At 43.8% G+C, this 27,582-nt stretch overlaps 1 protein-coding gene across 1 annotated transcript; it reads left to right on the top strand.

The window, feature by feature from the left end:
* Positions 1-168: 168 nt before the first annotated feature.
* On the top strand, positions 169-27,415 carry LOC106579886 (U5 small nuclear ribonucleoprotein 200 kDa helicase). Its single transcript, XM_014160217.3, has 44 exons — positions 169-457; positions 869-1,032; positions 1,145-1,316; positions 1,486-1,678; positions 1,790-1,944; positions 2,047-2,199; positions 2,276-2,375; positions 2,470-2,606; positions 2,775-2,855; positions 3,036-3,209; positions 3,342-3,479; positions 6,074-6,229; positions 6,377-6,547; positions 6,720-6,913; positions 7,041-7,164; positions 10,813-10,962; positions 11,096-11,206; positions 11,320-11,451; positions 11,600-11,788; positions 14,209-14,406; positions 14,582-14,734; positions 14,877-14,957; positions 15,387-15,470; positions 17,489-17,595; positions 17,730-17,848; positions 17,958-18,112; positions 18,229-18,418; positions 18,706-18,879; positions 19,022-19,182; positions 19,467-19,694; positions 19,831-20,022; positions 20,176-20,354; positions 20,487-20,638; positions 20,738-20,846; positions 20,964-21,072; positions 21,188-21,377; positions 22,043-22,207; positions 22,398-22,519; positions 22,679-22,822; positions 25,413-25,589; positions 25,710-25,870; positions 26,091-26,172; positions 26,278-26,370; positions 26,561-27,415. The coding sequence occupies exons 1-44, from the start codon at positions 413-415 to the stop codon at positions 26,708-26,710; spliced, it is 6,414 nt and encodes a 2,137-aa protein (XP_014015692.1). The 5' UTR covers positions 169-412; the 3' UTR covers positions 26,711-27,415.
* The last annotated feature ends 167 nt before the right edge of the window (positions 27,416-27,582 follow it).

Consider the following 27,582-nt stretch of genomic DNA (forward strand, 5'->3'; position numbering starts at 1 on the left):
ACGCAGCACTAACATATGGGGAGGCTAAACCCACTTAACAGAGTTAAGATTCTATAAAACCAAATCATTGCAATAATAAAGTTGGCCAGAGCGGTGATGCTTCAAAGAGTCGATAGAGGGCATTGTAGAAAAAAAATGTAACGTCGAATTTGACCTATAACACGGACGGAAGCGGAAGTAAAGACGCTTGTTGTTACATCGTGTTTTCCGGGACGTATGGCCAACGCTTTTATTTACAAAAAGTACATCACGTATCCCTAAGTGTATATATAGATATATCTATAGATACAGAGGATTTCTGCTTATCTGTATTTATTGATCTAAAGCACACCAACATTAGCGGGCTGCTCCGCAAACTAGCCATCGTTTTTCCAGTGTTGAACAACAAAAGTGCGGTTACGTTCATTCAACAATGGCAGATGTTACTGCGCGTAGCTTGCAGTATGAATACAAAGCGGTGAGTATGAAATTGAACTAAATTAGCTAACGTTAACTACTTGGAAATATGTTCACTCAGGCTATTGTTTTGTTGCGCCTATGTAGCTAGTTCGCAGTATAACGTTAGTTAGCGTAGTTGGATACAGCCTTATAACTTTAACAACCAAAACTGACTAAAGTTACGGGTTACTAACCAGCCGCGCTTGCCGACCAGTTACCAGCTAGCTAGCGAGACAAGTTAGCGAACCAACATTAGTCTGCTAGCTAGACAGTTGATTGTCCAATGTTGGGAAACACGAATTCCTCAAGATAAGTTGTTTTTGTGCCTCAGTAACTGTATAACCAGCCAACATAAGAATAACTTGGTGTGGGGAAGTTTACATTGCATTACAGTTCCTCCTTTTATCTTTTGTCTCTTGTCCAATAATAGAACTCCAACTTGGTCTTACAAGCGGACCGTTCGCTCATTGACCGCACAAGGCGCGATGAGCCCACGGGAGAGGTGCTGTCCCTGGTGGGAAAGTTGGTGGGAACCAAGATGGGTGACAAGTCCCAGAGGACCAAACCTTCAATGCAAGGAGAGAAACGGGCAAAGTAACTACAAGTGCCTCTTCATGTCTATTTCCTGGTGCATGTCTGAATCACTTCTTGACTAACTAACCCACATATGACTCGTCCCTCCACCTTTGTCTTTTAAACTGTGCAGGAGGAGGAAGAGAGATGAGGACGGACACGACATGAACAAGATGAAGGGCTTCACCCTCCTGTCAGAAGGCATTGATGAGATGGTGGGCATTGTGTACAAGCCTAAGACCAAGGAGACTAGGGAGACCTACGAAGTCCTTCTCAGCTTCATCCAAGCTGCCCTGGGAGATCAGGTCAGAGAAACAATCAATAAGGCACTTGTGCAATTATGTGTCCGTCTCAAGAATCACTGATTTGAAAAGATTGAAGAACACTATGCAGACAATATATAATGGTGGAATTAACAATGTTCTATTCAAATCAATGATGACTTGAATATGTCTGTGATGTGTGTCTCCGCAGCCAAGAGACATCCTGTGTGGAGCAGCTGACGAGGTGCTGGCTGTGCTGAAGAATGACAAGATGAGGGACAAGGAGAGACGGCGTGAAGTGGAGCAGCTACTAGGGCCTGCAGATGACACACGCTACCACGTGCTGGTCAACCTGGGCAAGAAGATCAGTGACTATGGGGGTGACAAGGAGCTCCAGAACATGGGTAAGGAAATTAACACAATGATGAAGGAATGTTTACATTATGTTCACTCAACTGGAACATGCCTTTATTTCAGTATTATGCACTCAAATGAATCAATGTTTCAACACACAGATGACAACATTGACGAAACATACGGGGTGAACGTCCAGTTTGAATCGGATGAGGAGGAGGGTGATGAGGACCAGTTTGGGGAGGTGCGAGATGATGGCTCAGATGAAGAGAGTGAAGGAGAGGAAGCAGACTTGGGCTGCACCCTGACGGCCAACGTAAGACCCCTCGTTTACATGACAACACACATTCATACTAAACTACAATGTCTTTTTTCACCATTGCACTAATGAAACATGCATCTCCATGTTCCCCTGTAGCTTGGTGTGACAGGTGATGTGATGACAGCCAAGAAGAAGGAGCTACACCCTCGTGACATTGATGCCTTCTGGCTCCAGCGTCAGCTCAGCCGTTTCTATGACGATGCCATAATCTCTCAGAAGAAAGCAGATGAGGTTCTGGAGATCCTCAAGGTGTGTTTTATTTGTTTCAGTGTGTCTGTGTGGATGTGTTGGTCTCTGACTGACTCTGTGTCTCTGTATTCCACAGACGGCCAGTGATGACAGAGAATGTGAGAACCAGCTGGTCTTACTGTTGGGATTCAACACTTTCGACTTCATCAAAATCCTTCGGCAGCATCGGCGGATGAGTGAGTACCTGTCATTTCCACAATGGAGGAAATCGCAGCCTGCGTTGCCAAATTTGAAAGGTCACTCATAATCAATTTCTCTCCTCCTTCCCAGTCCAGTACTGTACCATGTTGGCAAGTGCTCAGAGCGAAGCAGAAAAGGAGAAGATTATAGGAAAGATGGAGGCAGATCCAGACTTGTCCAAAGTTCTTTACCAGCTGCAGGAGACTGAGAAGGAGGATATTATTAGGGTAAGATGCCATCTTCATTGTTGCATTAGTCACTGGATAAATCATTGTTTATATTACACAGTATAGAAACATATTGGAACAGACTGAAGTAAATTAACAAATGATCACCTAATGATTTCATGTTGGTTCCCTTGGTCTCAAACAATGGCTGGTCTTTCATGTCTTTAGGAGGAGCGATCTCGCAGGGAGAGAGTGAGGAAGTCTCGCGTGGACAATGACTTAGAGTCTATGGACATCGACCACGGAGAGGTGAGAAGGAGAACCATGAATAATGCACACACTAATATAGCCTGTCTAACCACTGTGTATCACACAGACGATTTGCACATACATTGCAAACACGGCACACATGTTGCAATTCCACACGCATTTAATATGAATACATTGATGCTAAATACTAACTTGAATCATTTACCCCCCTCCTCTCAGTCCATGGCCCCTAAACAACTGCTGGACCTGGAGGACCTGGCCTTCACCCAGGGAAGCCACTTCATGGCCAACAAGAGATGCCAGCTACCAGACGGCTCCTTCCGCAAGCAGCGCAAAGGCTACGAGGAGGTGCACGTTCCTGCCCTCAAGCCCAAGCCCTTCGCTGACGATGAGGTGTGTGTTTGTGAGCGCGCCTGTGCATGTTTCATTTTTTGCTGTAGTCAGTACTGAGGCTTCTAGCAAGTGAATGGTCTTGTTTTCAAGAACTTTCTACCAAGCCTCTTAATTTATTATCTGTGTTATTAGGTGCTGGTGGTCATTGAGAAGCTTCCCAAGTATGCCCAGGCAGGTTTCGAAGGATTCAAAACCCTGAACCGCATCCAGAGCAAGCTGTTCAAGACTGCTATGGAGACCGACGAGAACCTGCTTGTGTGCGCTCCTACGGTTAGTAAATAAACCACGGTCAATTATAATACTTCTCCCCATAATACACTGCTCTCTGCTCAGCGCGCTGTCATGTTGCATATGTTTAGAAAATGCCACTGTCGAACTCTCTGTTATGTTTTCTAACTTATCACTATTTTCTTTTTTTTATATATATTTTTCTTTTCTTTTTTACTTCACCCTTATTTAACCAGGTAGGCTAGTTGAGAACAAATTCTCATTTGCAACTGCGACCTGGCCAAGATAAAAGCATAGCAATTCGACACATACAACAACACAGAGTTACACATGGAATAAACAAAACATACAGTCAATAATACAGTAATACAGAGAACAAAAAGTATATATACAGTGAGTGCAAATGAGGTAAGATAAGGGAGTTAAGGCAATAAATAGGCCATGGTGGCGAAGTAATTACAATATAGCAATTAAACACTGGAATGGTAGATGTGCAGAAGATTAATGTGCAAGTAGAGATACTGGGTGCAAAGGAGCAAGATGCATAAATAAATACAGTATGGGGATGAGGTAGGTAGATGGGCTGTTTACAGGTGGGCTATGTACAGGTGCAGTTATCTGTGAGCTGCTCTGACAGCTGGTGCTTAAAGCTAGTGAGGGAGATATGAGTCCAGCTTCAGAGATTTTTGCAGTTCGTTCCAGACATTGGCAGCAGAGAACTGGAAGGAAAGATGACCAAAGGAAGAATTGGCTTTGGGGGTGACCAGTGAGATATACCTGCTGGAGCGTGTGCTGCTATGGTGACCAGTGAGCTGAGATAAGGCGGGGCTTTACCTAGCAGAGACTTGTAGATAACCTGTAGCCAGTGAGTTTGGCTACGAGTATGAAGCGAGGGCCAACCAACGAGAGCGTACAGGTCGCAAGGGTGGGCAGTGTATGGGGCTTTGGTGACAAAACGGATGGCACTGTGATAGACTGCATCCAGTTTGTTGAGTAGAGTGTTGGAGGCTATTTTATAGATGACATCACCGAAGTCGAGGATCGGTAGGATGGTCAGTTTTACGAGGGTATGTTTGGCAGCATGAGTGAAGGATGTTTTGTTGTGATATAGGAAGCCGATTCTAGATTTAATTTTGGATTGGAGATGCTTAATGCAAGTCTGGAAGGAGAGTTTACAGTCTAACCAGACACCTAGGTATTTGCAGTTGTCCACGTATTCTAAGTCAGAGCCGTCCACAGTAGTGATGCTGGACGGGCGAGCAGGTGCGGGCAGTGATCGATTGAATAGCATGCATTTAGTTTTACCTGCGTTTAAGAGCAGTTGGAGGACACGGAAGGAGAGTTGTATGGCATTGAAGCTCGTCTGGAGGTTAGTTAACACAGTGTCCATAGAGGGGCCAGAAGTATACAGAATGGTGTCGTCTGCGTAGAGGTGGATCAGAGAATCACCAGCAGCAATTGCAACGTCATTGATGTATACAGAGAAGAGAGTCGGCCCGAGAATTGAACCCTGTGGCACCCCCATAGAGACTGCCACAGGTCCGGACAACAGGCCCTCCGATTTGACACACTGAACTCTGTCTTCGAAGTAGTTGGTAAACCAGACAAGGCAATCATTTGAGAAACCAAGGCTGTCGAGTCTGCCAATAAGAATGTGATGATTGACAGAGTCGAAAGCCTTGGCCAGGTCGATGAATACGTCTGCACAGTAATGTCTCTTATCGATGGCGGTTATAATGTCATTTAGGACCTTGAGCGTGGCTAAAGTGCACCAATGACCAGCTCTGGAACCAGATTGCATAGCGGAGAAGGTACGGTGGGATTCGAAATGGTCGGTAATCTGTTTGTTAACTTGGCTTTCGAAGACCTTAGAAAGACAGGGTAGGATAGATATAGGTCTGTAGCAGTCTGGGTCTAGAGTGTCACCCCCTTTGAAGAGGGGGATGACCGCGGCAGCTTTCCAATCTTTGGCAATCTCAGACGATACGAAAGAGGTTGAGCAGGCTAGTAATAGGGGTTGCAACAATTTCGGCAGATAATTTTAGAAGGAGAGGGTCCAGATTGTCTAGCCCGGCTGATTTGTAGGGGTCCAGATTTTGCCGCTCTTTCAGAACATCAGCTATCTGGATTTGGGTGAAGGAGAAATGGTGGGGTCTTTGGCGGGATGCTGTGGAGGGTGCCGGGCAGTTGACCAGGGTTGGGGTAGCCAGGTGGAAAGCATGGCCAGCTGTAGAGAAATGCTTATTGAAGTTCTCAATTATAGTGGATTTATCAGTGGTAACAGTGTTTCCTAGCCTCAGAGCAGTGGGCAGCTGGCAGGAGGTGCTCTTATTCTCCATGGACTTTACAGTGTCCCAGAACTTTTTTGAGTTAGTACTACAGGATGCACATTTCTGTTTGAAAAAGCTAGCCTTAGCTTTCCTAACTGCCTGTGTATATTTGTTCCTAACTTCCCTGAAAAGTTGCATATCACGGGGGCTATTCAATGCTAATGCAGAACGCCACAGGATGTTTTTGTGCTGGTCAAGGGCAGACAGGTCTGGAGTGAACCAAGGACTATATCTATTCCTACTTCTACATTTTTTTTAATGGGCATGCTATGGTCTCCCTCTGTCTTTTCCCCTGGGTGCCTCCAGGGGGCAGGCAAGACCAACGTGGCCCTGATGGCAATGCTGAGGGAGATCGGCAAGCACATCAACCTGGACGGAACCATAAACTTGGACGACTTCAAGATCATCTACGTTGCTCCGATGCGCTCGCTGGTACAGGAGATGGTGGGGAACTTTAGTAAGGTGAGACTTGTTGTCCTTTCTATGGGGTCAGAACTCAGTGTTTCATGCTGTCAAGGGTTTGAATTGCCAAGGAAGCTGTGTTTGTATAATTAATCATAAGGCATAATGGCCTGTTTGATCAGTTTTGCTTGTCTCCCTCCATCCCAGCGTCTAGCCAGTTACGGCATCACAGTGTCTGAGCTGACCGGAGACCACCAGCTGTGTAAAGAGGAGATTAACGCCACCCAGGTCATCGTCTGCACCCCAGAGAAATGGGACATCATCACGCGCAAAGGAGGCGAGCGCACCTACACCCAGCTAGTGCGCCTCATCATCATTGTAAGTACAGACACTCTCAAACGGTCCTCTTGTGGACCTCATGCATGATCCTTCGAGTGTTTAGTCAAACATCCCATTATTACACTTCCCAAGCATTTACATTCTTTTTTTAACTGGTTCTAAACTCATTGGGTGTAAGTACTGTATGTAACTGAATGTGTCTTATGGTCAGGATGAGATCCATCTGCTGCATGACGACCGTGGGCCAGTCCTAGAGTCGCTGGTGGCCAGGACCATCCGCAACGTGGAGCTGACCCAGGAGGACGTGCGTCTGCTGGGTCTCAGTGCCACTCTGCCAAACTACGAGGACGTGGCCACCTGCCTGCGTGTGGACCCCGCTAAGGGACTCTTCTACTTCGACAACAGGTCAGCCAGGGCTCAGGAAGGAGGGACAATCTCTCCCACACTCATAATCCCACTTCCGTTTAACAGGTTTTATCTTGTGAGTGGTTGCGTTGTAAGCATAAGGCTAACAGTCTTTTCTGTCCGGTAGTTTCCGCCCAGTGCCTCTGGAGCAGACATATGTGGGCATCACTGAGAAGAAGGCCATCAAGCGCTTCCAGATCATGAATGAGATCGTCTATGAGAAGGTCATGGAGCATGCTGGGAAGAACCAGGTAAGGCCAGCTCAGTCTAGTGTTCTTTTATTTTATTACATTTTTTGTGTGTTTTTTTTTTTACACCCTTTTCTCCCTAATTTCGATCTTGTCTTATCGCTGCAACTCCCCAACGGGCTCGGGATGCGAAGGTCGAGTTATGCGTCCTCCGAAACAACATGACACGCTAAACCACACTTCTTACAGGGATGCAAACTAGTCACCTTTTGGCGAAATTTGCCGTTTTGAATCCAAAATAGGTGACCTATGTGATTCGTGTAGATCCTTTGAGAAAAGTTTGGGGAGGGGGGCTTTGGATGACTACTGGCTGTATGTGAACTAGTGATGCGTGTTTGGAGCAATACTGGCTGTATCCAAGGCTCAGCCAGTCGTTCACATAACAGAATGCAGCACGCGACTGAAGAGAGAAGAGATTGGCTAGTTACAGCATCAGCGCGAGCTCTGGAAAGACAGCAGGAAAGTTGAAAGGCAGTTTACCAGTTAACTTACAGCGGCGCCAAGCCTGACCATGGAGACGGGGATGAGAAGGGGATGAAGCGTACTTCATGAACTGTAACCGAAAAACAACTGGCATTTGGAACGTTTGAGGTGAGGGAAAAAGTGTGGTTGAACAAGTGTTGTGTAGAGGTCGACCGATTATGATTTTTCAATGCCGATTATAAGACCCGGGGGGGGGGGGGAGCCGATGCCGATTTTTATTTATATATATTTGTAATAATGACAATTACAACAATACTGAATGAACACTTTTATTTTAACCTAATACATCAATAAAATCAATTTAGTCTCAAATAAATAATGAAACATGTTCAATTTGGTTTAAATAATGCAAAAACAAAGTGTTGGAGAAGAAAGTAAAAGAGCTTTTTTACATGGCAAAAATTGCAAACGTATAAGTTCCTTGCTCAGAACATGAGAACATATGAAAGCTGATGGTTCTTTTTAACATGAGTCTTCAATATTCCCAGGTAAGAAGTTTTAGGTTGTAGTTATTATAAGAATTATAGGACTATTTCTCTCTCTACCGTTTGTATTTCATATAACTTTGACTATTGGATGTTCTTATAGGCACTATAGTATTGCCAGCCTAATCTCGGGAGTTGATAGGCTTGAAGTCATAACCATCGCAATGCTTGAAGCACAGCGAAGAGCTGCTGGCAAATGCAGTAAAGTGCTGTTTGAATGAATGCTTACAAGCCTGCTGCTGCCTAGCACCACTCAGTCAGACTGCTCTATCAAATCATAGACTTAATTATAATGTAATAACACACAGAAATACGAGCCTTAGGTCATTAATATGGTCATATCCGGAAACTATCATTTCGAAAACAAAACGTTTATTCTTTCAGTAAAATACGGAACCGTTCCGGATTTTATCTAACGGGTGGCATCCCTAAGTCTAAATGGCATCCCTAAGTCTAAATATTGCTGTTACATTGCACAACCTTCAATGTTATGTCATAATTATGTACAATCCGGGCAAATGAATTAGTCTTTGTTAGGAAGAAATGGTCTTCACACAGTTCACAACGAGCCAGGCAGCTCAAACTGCTGCATATACCCTGACTCTGCCTGCACAGAACGCAAGAGAAGTTACACAATTTCCCTAGTTAAAAGAAATTCATGTTAGCGAGCATGGTGCAGGTATGGTTAGGTACACATTGGTGCAATGACAGTGCTTTTTTTTTTTAATCCTCTTGTTAAAGCATCACCCGTTTGGCGAAGTAGGCTGTGATTCGATGATAAATTAACAGGCACCGCATCGATTATATGCAACGCAGGACAAGCTAGATAAACTAGTAATATCATCAACCATGTGTAGTTAACTAGTGATTATGTTAAGATGTATTGTTTTTTATAAGATAAGTTTAATGCTAGCTAGAAACTTACCTTGGCTCCTTGCTGAACTCGCATAACAGGTGGTCAGCCTGCCACGCAGTCTCCTCGTGGAGTGCAATGTAATCGGCCATAATCGGTGTCCAAAAATGCAGATTACAGATTGTTATGAAAACTTGAAATCGGCCCTAATTAATCGACCATTCTGATTCATCAGTCGACCTCTAATTGTTAGCATTGTTAAGTATCTTGCTAGCTGGATCGAATTATCAGTTTGCTAGCCAGAGAAATGTTGAGCAACATTAGCCAACTTTACTGATCAAAGAATTGAGTTCATGGTGTGAAAATTAGCAGACTAATAAAGTCAGACAGCTAACGTTAGCTAGCCAACGTTACTTCAGATGAGCTAACGTTAGTAACCTAACCAATTCGCTATAATATTAACTGGTAACGTTATACAACTCTTTGCCGTTCCTCAAGTTATAACGTGTTAGTTGGTTACTGGACCCTGGCAATCTGTGTGACATGTTAACTAGCTAACGAACTAACTACTATCTGTGAACTAATGTTTTCCCTTTACAGTATGTGGTTAATTTTCAGAATGAGAGAATTAGATGAAAATGAGATGTTGCTTGTTAAACAAGTGGAGCTGGGCCTGGCTTAAACTGGATGCCGCTAGGTGAAAGGAACACCACACACTTTCTCACTTTTTCAATACAGTGGATAAAAAGGGTTATGCCAGGTGTACTCTCTGCCTGAAAGAGACCCTTTGTTGGCATAACTGATATCATGCTGTGCTGGCACATTGTGGAACAGATGTCCACAGGCAAAGTGTAAAATGCAATGTAGGCCAAAGATATTGCTTTTGTTGTGTTGAACTTGACTAACACGTGTGTGTGTGTGTGTGTGTGTGTGTGTGTGTGTGTGTGTGTGTGTGTGTGTGTGTGTGTGTGTGTGTGTGTGTGTGTGTGTGTGTGTGTGTGTGTGTGTGTGTGTGTGTGTGTGTGTGTGTGTGTGAGTGAGTGAAGGGGGATTATTATATTTTTTACTCAGTGAAGTTTATTTTTGTACACATGTAGCCTTAGAGCAAAAATAGAATGCCTGTTTGTTTCATTCTATTTCTACTTAAGATGTTTTTTTCCCAAGTGTAATATTTAGAAGTGTGTGGTCACAAGCGTTCTATTATAAAGGCTGTCATGGCTAACTGCAATATTAATGTATTGTTTTTTTCTCAATGCTTGAGTGTCATTTGCAGTGAAGTCTAGGCAACAAATAACATTGGATTGCATTCTTTACATTTGTTTAGCTGTGAGTTAGTTTCACATTAACCACTTTTTACTTTACACACAGAGACTGATCATTTAGATCATATTCTTTGTTTAATTCGTTAACCTGCATTTCCCCAGGAGGGATTTTTTTTTACATGTTTCAGTGCAACAACAAAAAAGTGTCACCTTTTTGGGCCCTCACTAGTTTGCATCCCTGTTCTTAACACCCGCCCGCTTAACCTAGAAGCCAGCCGTGTTGGAGGAAACATTGTTCAACTTACAACCAAGGTCAGCCTGCAGGCGCACGGCCCACCACAAGGAGTCGCTTGAGCGCGATGAGCCAAGTAAAGCCCCCTTCGGCCAAACCCTCCCCTAACCCGGACCCCGCTGGGTCAATTGAGTTGTGTTCTGTAACCATCATCTGACTCCACATTGCGACCAACACAAAACATGAGTTCTAGAAAATCCTAATGTCTGTTTATCAGAGGAAGAGCAACAGAGAGTTCCACAATCTAGTATCCCTGTGCTAACTTGTGTTTGTCAGGTGCTGGTCTTTGTCCACTCCAGGAAGGAGACTGGGAAGACGGCCCGGGCCATCAGGGACATGTGTCTGGAGAAGGACACTTTGGGGCTGTTCCTGAGGGAGGGCTCAGCCTCCACCGAGGTCCTCAGGACTGAAGCAGAGCAGTGCAAGGTGAGCTCATCTGACCTGGAGACTGATTTTAGCTGTCAATCTATGCACTTCATTGAAATCCAAATCTTACAATCTGATTATAAAAATAAAATAAAAATCCTCGAAAAAGTATATACATTTTTTAATCCACCAGAACCTTGAGCTTAAGGACTTGCTGCCTTACGGTTTTGCCATCCATCATGCTGGTATGACCAGAGTGGACCGTACCTTGGTAGAAGATCTCTTTGCTGATCGCCACATCCAGGTTAGTCTCTTCTAAATCTACTAACCTCTTTCCCTTGCTCCTATACAGTCAGAGTTATTGTTACAATGTCACCGGACCTGTCTCACTGAAAGGGCTTTGTCCGTCTGTTTCAGGTGCTGGTGTCCACAGCCACATTGGCCTGGGGTGTGAATCTGCCTGCTCATACTGTTATCATCAAAGGCACCCAGGTGTACAGCCCAGAGAAAGGCCGATGGACAGAGCTGGGAGCCCTGGACATTCTACAGGTTAGTCTGCACTGGCTGGTTAGACGACTGAGATGCATACACAGGGCTAGACTTCATTGTAGCACAGTGTAATTTGTTAGCTAAATAATCTTCAAACTCTGGCCGTGCTTGTGAGTTTGAATGACACCTCACTGTGTTCTGTGTTCAGATGCTTGGTCGAGCTGGGCGTCCTCAGTACGACACCAAGGGAGAGGGCATCCTAATCACATCCCACGGAGAGCTGCAGTACTACCTGTCTCTGCTCAACCAGCAGCTGCCCATCGAGAGCCAGATGGTGTCCAAGCTGCCAGACATGCTCAACGCTGAGATAGTACTGGGCAATGTGCAGAATGCTAAGGTGAGTGTATAACTGGGGTTCACCCCCCCACAACCAGGGCTGTGGCGGTCACAAAGTTTTGTCAACTGGTAATTGTCAAGCAAATAACTGTCGGTCTCATGGTAATTGGCCGTAAATTAACAAACACATTTAGTATCTCCTGGCTTCCACACATAGTCTACAAGCCACTGATGCTGACCTTTGGAACATCTACATTTAAAGTCTAAATCCATGTAATATAGCCTACACTTTCACAATAAATCCATGTAATATAGCCTACACCTTCACATTACATCCATGTAATATAGCCTACACCTTCCCAATACATCCATGTAATATAGCCTACACCATCACAATAAGTCCATTATTTATTTTAGACAAGTCTAAAGAAGCATGATATGAAGAAAATGTAGTCTATTTCAGAAGAACAGAATAGCATAGAGTTGTCCTTATGTTAGGTCCTGATCATGCTATGCTAAATGGATGTGGGCTACACTAGTTCATTTAGCAGACAAGTTTGCTTAGAATTCCGTGGCATTATTTTATAGTATGAAGAATGCAATTGAACAAAACTGAAAACAATAAAAATGGTATTTTGAGGGAGTGCGCACATGCGCTTATTCTGTGTTGAGTGGTTAACAAAGAAATAGGTACTCCTATATGCTTAGAGTTATTCATGTAACTTTAGTTGTTATAGAAACGTTGGGCTATATGTTTAGATTTGTAATACATTGTAAGGCTGCAAAAAGTTGCTTGAAAGTCAGGAGCTCTGCTTAGTTTTTTGCGCAGGTTGTACACACTACATCAGTCACTCACAATTTGACAAGCACTTGATAATGACTAATTTCACAGTGGCATCCTATTTGTGTGGCCGTAATGCACCCTAAACAAATCCATGCCTTTTGCGGCCAGTGGCCATTGTGGCCTTCTCCCTGAGTGCTGTGGGCTCCATCACGTGATTGGGTCTTTCTCACAGGCTACAAGTGAAGACGGATGCATCTGGGGCGTCCTAATCCAATTCCGAAGATATTGGAAGAACTGTCCACATTCACTTTTCTATGCCAACAAGAGGCCTAATGAACAGCAAAAGCAATCTACTATCCTCCATAGTACAAAAGTCAACATATTCTGTGCGAGAAATTAATATTCCAAACACAGTCTGGGACAGTTGTGGGATGCGAAAGATCCCAAATGAATACAACCACTAGCATTAACTTTTTTACGCCATGTGGCTGTTGCAACAGATCAGAACATCTAGCTTAAAATGTTGATAAATTATTAGGCTTTTTCACATTATAAGCACAGCAATGCGCACATGACAGTAGGCTATAAGCGCAGATATTCCATTAGCGGAAAATAGCATTTATCAAAAGTGACCGCCAATGCAATTATGCATGTACTGCTATTATTATAAAGGTGCATTTATATGGGTAAAAGGATCTTCCCCAAACTTGAAACTCACCTGCTTCTTAAGTATGCCAGTTAGGCTCAACACCCCTTGTAAAGCAGATTAATGTCCTTAATTTTAAGAAGTTATTTGGCCACTTTAGTTTTGATACAAACCTTATTAAAACATATAGGCGTATGGGATAGGCTACAGTACATGAGGTGTGCGACTATAATTTGAAAAAGTTGCCCAAAAAAAGGCATTGTTTCTTTTGCAGGGCATCATTCACAAGTGAAAATATATAATTCACGTGATATTGTCACCCATCAGACTATTCTTGATTTAATCTTGTCTTTACATATACTAAATAATATATGTGTGAAATTTGTTTTGATTTAGAATGGACAATTATCATGCACCTATATCGAAACAGGGGCAGCGGGAAAAAATACATGTAATCTCTGTACTTAAATAGCGAATGGAATATGCTTTTCCTGTGGTTTATTTTCATGCCAGCCAGGTAGGCTATACTCTTGTTCTAAATATAAACGATGTGCTTAATATTTGGAAAGTTGAGAAATAAATATAGTAGGCCTAGCCTATAGAAAGCTGATGGCATCCTCGTCTTTTTAATAGAGGCCGTCACACTGTTTACTCGCACAATTTCATAGCCTATAGAAATGTTGAGCAACATGGGCTCTCATGAAGTGTTTGAATAGATTTTCGAATACATTTTCATTGATGTTAGAGGGACACTAGAGTGCTGAGTACCAGGCAGTTAGCAAGTTTGGTAGGCTACTAATGACCATCAGCAGCATCAGAGCTTGGAGAAGCCAAATTACCATGACTGAACGGTCACGTGGAATTTGACTGCCTTCATGACTCGTGACCGCTGGTGTGGCGGTAATACGGTCACCGCAACAGCCCTACCCACAACTCACCACAAGTAACCATACAGACATTCTGTGGTGTGCTGTTGAGACTGCACTTTACCTGTACAGAAACTGGTCGGCTAGAATCATTAGTGCTCACTCCTCTCTCGTCTCCTCATCAGGATGCAGTGAACTGGCTGGGCTACACCTACCTGTACGTGCGTATGCTCCGTAACCCCACCCTGTACGGGGTCTCCCATGACGACCGCAGCTCTGACCCCCTGCTAGAGCGTCGCAGGATGGACCTGATCCACACTGCAGCCAACGTGCTGGACAAGAACAGCCTGGTCAAGTACGACAAGAGGACCGGCGCCTTCCAGGTACACACTGCTCTACACATGTTATTTTTGTTCAGGCGGATCAATGACCAATTGCGAACTCTCTTCAAGATTCTAAGAAGGTGAAAAAAAAGATTATGCTATTGATATGAATGAGACAAATTGATGTGCATAATAGATTATATTTTGGGCAACTTTTTCGCATCCCTCCCTGAAGGTTACTGACTTGGGTCGCATCGCCAGTCACTTCTACATAACCCACAACTCCATCCAGACCTACAACCAGTTGCTGAAGCCCACCCTTAGTGAGATTGAGCTGTTCCGCGTCTTCTCCCTCTCCTCAGAGTTCAGGAACATCACTGTCAGAGAGGTATACACCACTCTGGGATACTACATCAATTACTAAAGCCCACACATTTTGGGGGGGGAGCTTTTGGTTGGATCTACACAAAACTAGTTACTAGTAAAATGCTACAGATACATGAATACTCACATGTGGGGATTTATTTCAGGAAGAGAAGCTGGAGCTGCAGAAACTTCTGGAGAGAGTTCCCATTCCAGTGAAGGAGAGCATTGAGGAGCCCAGTGCTAAGGTATACTACATGTGTCAATGTTGTCACTGATCAGACCTGGGTTGAAATACTATTTCAATTACTTTCAAAGACATTTCATTTTTTGTTGTTGTTGAAACGACAAGCACTTTAATATTGGAATGTATTTGGAAATACTCAAATACACTGACTAAAATACACTCCCATGCATTTAACCCATGTGTTTGAAATAAGTATTTTAAGATAATTTCAAAAAGTAGACTATTTATAGGAAATCCAATAGAAGTAGTTGATTCGGGCCACATTATTTGAAAATACTAAAATACACAGAAAATAAGTATTTAATTAACAAGTACACATCTGTTTGAGCCCAGGTCTAACACTGATCAATGATCTGGTACACCACTGCAGTATGTATTACTAGAGCCCTGTTGGTATGAACCAGCTCTGAGGTGTGTGTTCTTATTACAGATCAACGTGCTGCTCCAGGCTTACATCTCTCAGCTCAAACTGGAGGGCTTTGCTCTGATGGCTGACATGGTCTATGTGACACAGGTAAGCCCATTTCTGTTTGCTTGATTTGAGTTGTTTTAAGTATGTTACCAGACTCTGACTGTTAAAGCTAGAATCCTTAGTTGCTACATCCATTTTTTGTATAGTTATTTTACAGTTGAAGTCGGAAGTTTACATACACCTTAGCCAAATACATTCAAACTCAGTTTTTCACAATTCCTGACATTTAATCCTAGTAAAAATTCCATGTCTTAGGTCAGTTAGGATCACTACTTTATTTTAAGAATGTGAAATGTCATAATAACAGTAGAGAGTGATTTATTTCAGCTTTTATTTCTTTCATCACATTCCCAGTGGGTCAGAAGTTTACATACACTCAATTAGTATTTGGTAGCATTGCCTTTAAATTGTTTAACTTGGGTCAAACGTTTCGGGTAGCCTTCCACAAGCTTCCCACAATAAGTTGGGTGAATTTTGGCCCATTCCTCCTGACAGAGCTGGTGTAACTGAGACAGGTTTGTAGGCCTCCTTGCTCGCACACACTTTTCCAGTTCTGCCCACAAATTTTCGATGGTATTGAGGTCAGGGCTTTGTGATGGCCACTCCAATACCTTGACTTTGTTGTCCTTAAGCCATTTTGCCACAACTTTGGAAGTATGCTTGGGGTCATTGTCCATTTGGAAGACCCATTTGTGACCAAGATTTAACTTCCTGACAGATGTCTTGAGATGTTGCTTCAATATATCCACAGAATTTTCCTCCCTCATGATGCCATGTATTTTGTGAAGTGCACCAGTCCCTCCTGCAGCAAAGCACCACCACAACATGATGCTGCCACCCCCGTGCTTCACATTTGGGATGGTGTTCTTCGGCTTGCAAACCTCCCCCTTTTTCCTCCAAACATAACGATGGTCATTATGGGCAAATATTTCAATTTTTGTTTCATCAGACCAGAGGACATTTCTCCAAAAAGTATGATCATTGTCCCCATGTGCAGTTGTAAACCATAGTCTGGCTTTTTTATGGCGGTTTTGGAGCAGTGGCTTCTTCCTTGCTAAGCGGCCTTTCAGGTTATGTCGATATAGGACTCGTTTTACTGTGGATATAGATACTTTTGTACCTGTTTCCTCCAGCATCTTCACAAGGTTCTTTGCTGTTGTTCTGGGATTGATTTGCACTTTTCGCACCAAAGTACGTTCATCTCTAGGACACAGAATGCGTCTCCTTCCTGAGCAGTATGACGGCTGCGTGGTCCCATGGTGTTTATACTTGCGTACTATTGTTTGTACAGATGAATGTGGTACCTTCAGGCATTTGGAAATTGCTCCCAATGATGAACCATACTTGTGGAGGTCTACAATTTTTTTTCTGAGGTCTTGACTGATTTTTTTTAAATTTTGCCATGATGTCAAGCAAAGAGGCACTGAGTTTGAAGGTGGTCCTTGAAATACATCCACAGGTACACCTCCAATTGACTCAAAGGAAGTCAATTAGAATATCAGAAGCTTCTAAAGCCATGACATCATTTTCTGGAATTTTCTAAGCTGTGTAAAGGCACCGTCAACTTAGTGTATGTAAACTTCTGACCCACTGGAATTGTGATACAGTGAATTATAAGTGAAATAATCTGTCTGTAAACAATTGTTGGAAAAATTACTTGTCATGCACAAAGTAGATGTCCTAACCGACTTGCCAAAACTATAGTTCGTTAACAAGAAATTTGTGGAGGGGTTGAAAAACTAGTTTTAATGACTCCAACCTAAGTGTATGTAAACTTACGACTTCAACTGTATATTAATTCTTGAAGAATATAACTTATAAATGCCTCATGGGCTTAGTTCAACTGTTGTACCCCATCAGTACCCAAAATAGAAGTATGTTTTACTCAAATGATTGTAAACAAGGTAAATGTAAACAAACACTGTATATCGTCAACATGGTTAACTCTGATTTTGAAATCATGGATGGTCAGACCTTGCATCCATAGCTCTGTCGATGAATTTGAGAAAGGTGGCTTTGTCTCACCTTCTGATTCTAGCTTTATCTGTTTTCTTCCTCAGAGTGCTGGAAGACTGATGCGAGCCATCTTTGAGATTGTCCTGAGCAGGGGATGGGCCCAGCTCACAGACAAGACCATGAACCTCTGCAAGATGATTGACAAGAGGATGTAAGTTAACCATTGCTGTTTATTCCTAGTTTTCACTGATTTAAGACCTTAGTCTACAGTGCTAGTGAATTACATGATGAGGCTAGAATGAAATGCGATGTTCTTCCCTGTGTGGATGTGTCCCTCCTACACAGGTGGCAGTCCATGTCTCCTCTGCGTCAGTTCAGGAAGCTCCCAGAGGAAGTCATCAAGAAGATTGAGAAGAAGAACTTCCCCTTCGAGCGCCTCTATGACCTCAACCACAATGAGATTGGTGAGTCTGCTCTGCAGTCTGCTCCAAATGCCCCACCTCAGACCTGCACCCACTAACACTACATTTTCATTGATTCATCCCTGGTTGTTAAAGTCCTTCTGTCCCTCAGGTGAGTTGATCCGCATGCCCAAGATGGGGAAGACCATCCACAAGTACGTGCACCAGTTCCCCAAACTGGACCTGGCCGTCCACCTGCAGCCCATCACCCGTTCCACACTGAAGGTGGAACTCACCATCACACCAGACTTCCAGTGGGATGACAAGGTCAGTGGTTTCTAAATGTGAATCTGTTTTAGTATCGTCAAGCTATAGCAGTTTAACAGGATTCACTTACTGTAACACAGACAAACCGTTAACACTGCTCTCTGTGGCACATACAGGTGCATGGCTCATCAGAGGCCTTCTGGATACTGGTGGAGGATGTGGACAGTGAGGTCATCCTACACCACGAGTACTTCCTGCTCAAGGCCAAGTATGCCCAGGATGAGCACCTGGTCACCTTCTTTGTGCCCGTGTTTGAGCCCCTGCCCCCGCAGTACTTCATCCGTGTGGCCTCGGACCGTTGGCTGTGTGAGTGACAATCCTCTGGCTAGATATTATATATATATATATATTTCTTTCGTGGTTAAGAGTGTTGGGCCAGTAACCAAAAGGTCGCTGGTTCAAATCCCCAAGCTGACTAGGTACATTTTTTTTTGTCTCTGTGCCCTTGAGCAAGGCACTTAAACCTAATTGCTCCTGTAAACCGCTCTGGATAAGGGCGTCTGCTAAATATGTCAAATGCAGTTAATTAAACTGTATGAGAAAATAGACTTTAGAGGATGTCCATTGAAAATGTATCTCTCTCCTTCTCTCAGCCTGTGAGACCCAGCTGCCGGTGTCTTTCCGCCACCTGATCCTGCCAGAGAAGTACCCCCCTCCCACTGAGCTGCTGGACCTGCAGCCCCTGCCTGTGACAGCCCTCCGTAATGCCGCCTTCGAGACCCTCTACCAGAACAAGTTCCCCTTCTTCAACCCCATCCAGACGCAGGGTAAGACGGCACCATGTTGGCTAACAGTTTCTAACAACAGACCAATGTGGCCCATTCAATAACTTCGATCAGGCACATGCCTCTATACCTTTTGGTGCTTACACTGTGAGTAAACTGTGTGGCATTGTCCGTCTTCCTCCAGTGTTCAACGCTGTGTACAACAGTGACGACAACGTGTTTGTGGGAGCCCCGACCGGCAGTGGGAAGACCATCTGTGCCGAGTTTGCCATCCTGAGGATGCTGCTGCACAACGCAGAGGGTCGCTGTGTCTACATCACACCCATGGAGGCTCTGGCTGAACAGGTACAGTTATCAATATGGACTGTTTTTACATTTACATTGTTTACAAACGTTGGATTAAAGCAAGTTTATATTTTGGGTTCTGATGGGGCAGGACAGTAAAACTACGCTACGCTCATTTAGAAATTATATTCCTCAAGAATCAATGGGTACATATCATTAATTTGGATATAGGAACTGCAGATTGCCCCCCTTATTAACATAATGTTGTTTTCATCTGACTTTTAATTGTTCACACTGTTTACCCATTCCTTACACATCCGTTTAATATCTTCCTGTGTGTCCAGGTGTTTGTTGACTGGCACCAGAAGTTCCAGGATGCTCTGAATAAGAAGGTGGTGTTGCTGACAGGAGAGACCAGCACTGACCTGAAGCTGCTGGGGAAGGGTGACATCATCGTCAGCACCCCGGACAAATGGGACATCCTGTCACGCCGCTGGAAGCAGAGGAAGAACGTCCAGAACGTCAGCCTCTTCATCGTGGACGAGACTCACCTCATTGGAGGAGAGAACGGTGTAAGGCCATGAATCCAAACTGATAAAACCTGTATATACACCTGCCTAGTGCTTTGATTAGATATAAACTATACAATACTTGTTTGGCATGTGAAGTAAAATACATTGATATTCACACTCATTGTCTTGCTTGTAGCCTGTGTTGGAGGTAATCTGCTCCAGGATGAGGTACATCTCATCTCAGATTGAGCGTCCCATCCGCATCGTGGCCCTCAGCTCCTCCCTGTCCAACGCCAAAGACGTGGCCCACTGGCTGGGCTGCAGTACCACCGCAACCTTCAACTTCCACCCCAACGTCAGGCCTGTCCCTCTGGAGCTGCACATCCAGGTCTGAACCATGACTGTAATGTCTTAACATGTTATCATCATCAACCTCATCAACCTGCCACCAATAAGGATTTGGCCATAAAATCTGTTATTGTTTGGCTGGGTAATATCATCTGCTCAATTGTACCTCATTGTAATGCCAGTCTCTCCTCAGGGCTTCAATGTGAGTCACACCCAGACTCGCCTGCTGTCCATGGCCAAGCCAGTGTACCACGCCATCATGAAGCACTCCCCCTCCAAACCGGCCGTGGTGTTCGTCCCATCCCGCCGACAGACTCGCCTCACCGCCATTGACATCCTCACCTTCTGTGCTGCTGACGTGGTCCCTCAGAGGTCAGACCCATGACCTCACCCTTTAATCTCTGAGGGATGCAAGGGGTTAAAACTCTTAATAGGTATCCAGTAATGATAGGTGTTGTAACCTGAGGTCTCAGAGCAGTAACATATGTCCCTATCTCCCTGTAGGTTCCTGCACTGCACTGAGAAGGACCTGGCTCCCTTCCTGGAGAAGGTGACGGACGGCACTCTGAAGGAGACGTTGGCCAATGGGGTGGGCTACCTGCACGAGGGCCTGTCCACCATAGAGCGCAGGATCGTGGAGCAGCTCTTCAACTCAGGTACAACATGCCACTCCATTAGAACTGCTGATGCCTAGTCAGAGGAATTATGGGCTGTGGTTGTTAAATGACATGCTGTGTCTGGTCTTCGGTCTGCAGGTGCAGTCCAGGTTGTGGTGGCTTCACGCTCCCTCTGCTGGGGCACCAACATCTCTGCTCACTTGGTCGTTATCATGGACACCCAGTACTACAACGGCAAAATCCATGCGTAAGTAGCTACGACACTGGTTTTGGTGATGACTACATTTCCTAATCTATACCCGTCAGAACCACGTCCTGCCTCAGGTTGAGTGTGTGTTAGTGACCATGTCCTCTCTGTCCCCAGCTACGTGGACTACCCTATCTACGATGTGCTCCAGATGGTGGGCAAGGCCAACCGGCCCCTGCAGGACGATGAGGGACGCTGTGTCATCATGTGTCAGGGTTCCAAAAAGGTACATTGGCAATATCCTCATTTATTCGCCCTCTCCATTTTCACTCAGTCCCTCTCTATCTCTCGTACTCCATCATTCTGTCGTTTATAACCTACTCTCTTTTTCTCCAATGTAGGATTTCTTCAAGAAGTTCCTGTATGAGCCCCTGCCGGTGGAATCTCACCTGGACCACTGTATGCATGACCACTTCAACGCTGAGATCGTCACCAAGACGGTGGAGAACAAACAGGACGCAGTGGACTACCTGACCTGGACCTTCCTGTACCGCCGCATGACCCAGAACCCCAACTACTACAACCTGCAGGGTGAGACAGACACACACAGCACTGCGACTGCTCTCTACTGTTGACATTCTTACAGATGAGCTATACAGGTTTCGGACTGTATGCCTTTTAGTTGAAGTTGATTTATTTTCCAGACATACAGGTAACTGCCAAAATAAAGGAAACACCTAAATAAAGTGTCTTAATAGGGCGTTGGATCACCACAAACCGGAGCAGCTTCAATGCACCTTCACATAGATTCTACAAGTGTCTGAAATTATTGAAGGGATGCAACACCATTCTTCTATGAGAAATTCCATCATTTGGTGTTTTGATGGTGGTGGTAAAAGTTGGCTCAGGTGCTGCTCCAGAATCTCCCATAAGTGTTCAGTTAGGTTGAGATCTGGTCACTGAAACGGCCATGGCATTTAGTTTTCATCGTTTTCATGCTCATCAAACCATTTTGACCACTTGCGCCCTGTGGATGGGGGCATTGTCATCCTATGGGGGCATAGCCATGGTAGGCAAAATAATATCCTGCCCAGCATGGCCCTAAGCATGATGGGATGTTAATTTCTTAACTCAGGAACCACCTGCTTTCACTATACTTTGTATCCCTCATTTACTCAAGTGTTTGTTTTATTTTGGCAGTTACCAGTATATGTGTAGTCTTCTGTTAAACTGCTGCATCTCCATCTCCCCTGCAGGCATGTCTCACCGTCACCTGTCAGACCACCTGTCAGAGCTGGTGGAGAACACCCTGCATGATCTAGAGCAGTCCAAGTGCATCAGCATCGAGGATGAGATGGACGTGGCACCTCTTAACTTGGGCATGATCGCTGCCTACTACTATATCAACTACACCACCATCGGTGAGAACTACCACAACCAACAACCCACTGTCACTAAATATGGCTGTATCAGTCACATCACCTATACTGTGAACCATCGCAAAGACTAAACAACTGTTGACATAGAATACATCCATCATTGAGTATATAACGTGTTGCTATGAACAACAGTTCTGGAGTTACTGACATATTTTATTTGTGTTTGTATCAGAGTTGTTCAGTATGTCCCTGAACGCCAAGACCAAGATTCGTGGATTGATTGAGATCATCTCCAATGCTGCGGAGTACAAGAACATCCCCATCAGACACCATGAGGACAACCTGCTCAGACAAGTAAACATACTAATGCACAACAATAATCATAATATGCATTATGAGCAGACTCATAACCCACTCAAATACCCATGTAGAAGTGGAAAAAATTGAAATTGCTCACGAATACTAATCCGGAAACACTCGTCATTAATCAAGTTGTATATGTGGTGTTTTCAGCTGGCCCAGAAGGTACCACACAAACTGAACAACCCCAAGTTCAACGACCCACACGTGAAGACCAACCTGCTGCTGCAGGCTCACTTGTCCAGGATGCAGTTGAGCGCTGAGCTGCAGTCAGACACAGAGGAGATCCTCAGCAAGGTGAGGAGGATTGGCGAACAGCTCCCTGAATGAGACATTGATAGATAATTTGGTGGAATCTTAGCTGTGGTAAATGGACTCTGTAGAGCAGTAAAGGCATCCACATATTATGATGACGTTTTGGACATGGGCAAGGGTTTTTCCGGCTGTTCGGGCACAACTTTTTTTCTAGAGGCAAGCCGAAGTCGGAAGCCGAGGACTACACCCCCTCGTTCGTCGATTTGATCAACAGTAGGGATTCTTCAATTAAGTTATTTGTAATTTCTCTCAGACGACTCGTCCTCATGCACATTTTTTCGAAATACTGCACCAAACATCCTAGTCAGAAGCAAAATTGTGTGACTAAGATCTCCCCTGCAAAAAAATTGTAAATTAATGACAGATTTCTTGAGGTTTTTTTTACTTTTGAGGAAGTGTATTTTGGCTATGGCAGGGATCATCAACTAGATTCAGCCGCGTGCCAATTTTGTTCTTGAGCAGATGGTTGGGGGCCAGAACTTAATTACAAATAATTTGTAGACTGCAAGTTGACCGCAAGAAGCCCAAACATACAGTACCAATCAAAGGTTTGGAACACCTACTCATTCAAGGGTTTTTCTTTATTTTAACTTTTTTTCTACATTGTAGAATAATAGTGAAGACATCAAAACTATGAAATAACACATGGAATCATGTAGTAACCAAAAAAGTGTTAAACAAAAAAATATTCTATATTTGAGTTTCTTCAAAGTAGCCACCCTTTGCCTTGATGATAGCTTTGCACACTGTTGGCATTCTCTCAACCAACTTCACCTGGAATGCTTTTCCAACAGTCTTGAAGGAGTTCCCACATATGCTGAGCATTTGTTGGCTGATTTTCCTTCACTCTGTGGTCCAACTCATCCCAAACCATCTCAATTGGGTTGAGGTCGGGTGATTGTGGAGGACAGGTCATCTGATTCAGCACTCCATCACTCTCCTTCTTGGTGAAATAGCCCTTACACAGCCTGGAGGTGTGTTGGGTCATTGTCCTGTTGAAAAACAAATGATAGTCCCACTAAGCGCAAACCAGATGGGATGGCCTAGCGCTGCAGAATGCTGTGGTACAGTAGCCATGCTAGTTAAGTGTGCCTTAAAGTCAAAATAAATCACTGACAGTGTCACCAGCAAAGCACCCTCACACCACCTCCATGCTTCACGGTGGGAACCACACTTGCGGAGATCATCTGTTCACCTACTCTGCATCTCACAAAGACATGGTTGTTGGAACCAAAAATCTCAAATTTGGACTCATCAGACCAAAGGAGAGATTTCCACCGGTCTAATGGCCATTGCTTGTGTTTCTTAGCCCAAGCAAGTTTATTCTTGTTATTGGTGTCCTTTAGTAGTGGTTTCTTTGCAGCAATCCGACCATGAAGGCCTGATTCACGCAGTCTCTGAACAGTTGATGTTAAGATGTCTGTTATTTGAACTTTGAAGCATTTATTTGGGCTGCAATTTCTGAGGCTGGTAACTCTAATGAACTTATCCTCTGCAGCAGAGGTAACTCTGGGTCTTCCTTTCCTGTGGCGGTCCTCATGAGTCAGTTTCATCATAGCGTGTGATAGTTTTTGCGACTGCACTTAAAGAAACTTTAAAAGTTCTTAATTTTCCAGATTGACTGACCATGTCTTAAAGTAATGATGAGCTGTAATTTCTCTTTGCTTATTTGAGCTGTTCATGCCATAATATGGACTTGGTATTTTACCAAATTGGGCTATCTTCTGTATACCACTCGTACCTTGTCACATCACAACTGATTGGCTCAAACGCATTAAGGAAAGAAATTCCACAAATTAACTTTTAACAAGGCACACCTGTTATTAATGTAAATGCATTCCAGGTGACTACCTCAGGTAGCTGGTTGAGAGAATGCCAAGAGTGTGCAAAGCTGTCAAGGCAAAGGGTGGCTACTTTGAAGAATCTCAAATATAAAATATATTTTGATTTAACACTTTTTTTGTTTACTACATGATTCCATGTTATTTCATAGTTTTGATGTCTTCACTATTATTCTACAATGTAGAAAAAAGTAAAAAAGAAAACTAATGAGTGGATGTGTCCAAACTTTTGACAGGTATTGTATACAATATTTGACTAAAACATAATTTAAAACCTTGCTTACATCTATATATGATCACGTGTCTCTATTATGCGTGGAAATAATTGGGAACAGATTTCCCAAATGTAAAATCATTTGAAGCTGATTTCCTGATGTTTTTACAGTTTTTATACATATGTCTCAAAAAACATATTATTAGTATAAACATTTTTGAAAACTTGGGGGGACAAATAGACCACCTGTTGAGTAACCCTGGGCTATGAGTTCTCAAAATGGACAAACAGTACTATTGCCGCTTTTTTCCCTCGTTTTTCAATCAAAGGTCTTTTAAAGGCGTACGCAAGCACACTCGTTCAATTCGGCTAGCTGGGATCGGCTAGGCGCCAGCCGAACTGAAGCATGCTGACACCTTAAGACTGGTATGACCTAGTGTTGAACTGTTGAGAGAGCAGTGGGTCATATTGAGTTATGCTAGTGTTTAAAATCTGTATATGGTTCTGTCTTGTCCAGGCTGTGCGTTTGATCCAGGCCTGTGTAGATGTGCTGTCCAGTAATGGCTGGCTGAGCCCTGCGCTGGCTGCTATGGAGCTGGCCCAGATGGTCACCCAGGCCATGTGGTCCAAGGACTCCTACCTCAAACAGCTACCTTACTTCACCTTGGAGCACATCAAACGCTGCACAGACAAGGTAACACATCCACTACTGCCTGTTACTCTATCCATTTGTAACACTTTAATTTACCAGACAAGCAATGAACATCTTGCTCGGGTGTGGATCCTGAAGCTGATCTCTCAATGTATTTCTCAGGGTGTGGAGAGTATCTTTGACATTATGGAGATGGAGGATGAGGATCGTAGTGGGCTGCTGCAGCTCTCAGACACACAGATAGCTGACGTGGCTCGCTTCTGTAACCGCTACCCCAACATTGAACTGTCCTACGAGGTGGCAGAGAAGGAGAACATCAAGAGGTGATTTAAATGGGGGCTGTTAGAGGTATAGGGGAATCTTTGTGGGGAAATAGCTTGACCGAATATAAAGAGATCAGTACCACAGGAAACTGTCAATTTGCTTAGGAGTTTGATAATGTTTTTACTAGTTACTACTACTGCCCAGTGAGTCTATAGAACATTGAGAATGAGAGAGAAACTGAGTAGGTGAAGGTGTCTGATCATATCTTTGTGTTCACAGTGGAGGTCCAGTTTTGGTTCTGGTCCAGTTGGAGAGAGAAGAGGAGGTGACTGGGCCTGTTATTGCCCCACTCTTCCCCCAGGTACCTAGCATCACCACCAGCTTGTCAGAACTCCCATACTGATTTGTTCAGAAAGCACAAACTCAACAATGTCCATGTTTTAACATTTGATTGTTATTGTTCCAGAAACGTGAGGAGGGCTGGTGGGTGGTGATTGGAGACCCCAAATCCAACAGCCTGATCTCCATCAAGAGGCTGACACTGCAGCAGAAGGCCAAGGTCAGTTAAATACCACACATCAATCTGATCTTGTGGAGCCAATGAATACCTGCAGACAACTGCATATGTTTGACAAAATTGTTGCATATGGCTTGTGGGTGTAAAAACAAAGTAGACAAATAATCTTAAAGGTGAATGCCCTCTGTCAGCAGTGCTTGGCCTCACTCTGTGCCCCTTTCTCCCACTGCAGGTGAAGCTGGACTTTGTTGCACCAGTGCTGGGCATTCACAACTACACGCTGTACTTCATGAGTGATGCCTACATGGGCTGTGATCAGGAGTATAAGTTCAGTGTGGATGTGAAGGAGGCAGAAAGCGATGGAGACAGTGACTCAGACTAATCAGGGATCTATAGATGGGGAGGAGTCTCCCCAGACTGGGATCAGTAGGGATTGTTGGTTTTGTTTTAGGTAAGGCATACACGGGTTAGCTGAGAACGTCACGAAAACGATGTGCACGCTTCAATGGGGCAGAAGTCCGCGTTGTGATTCTGGATAGCTAGCAACAATGACAAGTAGCTGCCATATGGGGAATTGTAGGTGGCTCGTTTCAGTTAGTTTCATCTTGTTCTTGATACCATGTCTTGTTTTGAGGTGTTATGTCTATGCTAATATGGCTATAATTTGCTAGATAACCAACAACTAAATATTTGAGATAAGTGCTCATAGATTACATGTCAACAATCTTAGCCAACCCTGTCTTTTTTTGCCCCAAAGTTCTGCATGCGTCGGTTTTGTTGCTAAACCGTCTAAAGTCGTTTTTTCCTCCTTGAATCTATTTTTGGACTTCTCATTATATGCTCGAGAGGTAATGTTTAACTTTTTCTATGTCTACAGTAGTTTTTACATTTGGATCAGTCAAGAATAATGTATATAGTACCTAATTAGAGATGTCAACCACAAGGTTTGAATTGTACATGAAAAAAGCATACTTACTATTTTAGTGAACAGTCATTGAATATTAAAGATGTCTACTATTACTGTTTCAACAACGTGATTAATAGATTGACCTGTTTTTTTTTGTTTACAATAAATAATCCAAATTGACGTGACTGCTTTGACTGTCAATTTAAAGGTAGACTAAGCGTAATGACGTTGCAAGACTTCGCTCTCACACGGTGTCTGTGCATGGGTTCGCTTCATGCTCTTACGTGGTAGCCAAAGGACCGAAATATACCCACTGTGCATTTGTCATATAGCTGAGTCTACCTTTT

The sequence above is a fragment of the Salmo salar genome, chromosome 20 (assembly GCF_965601325.2).
Source record: "Salmo salar chromosome 20, fSalSal1, whole genome shotgun sequence".
Classification (NCBI taxonomy): domain Eukaryota; kingdom Metazoa; phylum Chordata; class Actinopteri; order Salmoniformes; family Salmonidae; genus Salmo; species Salmo salar.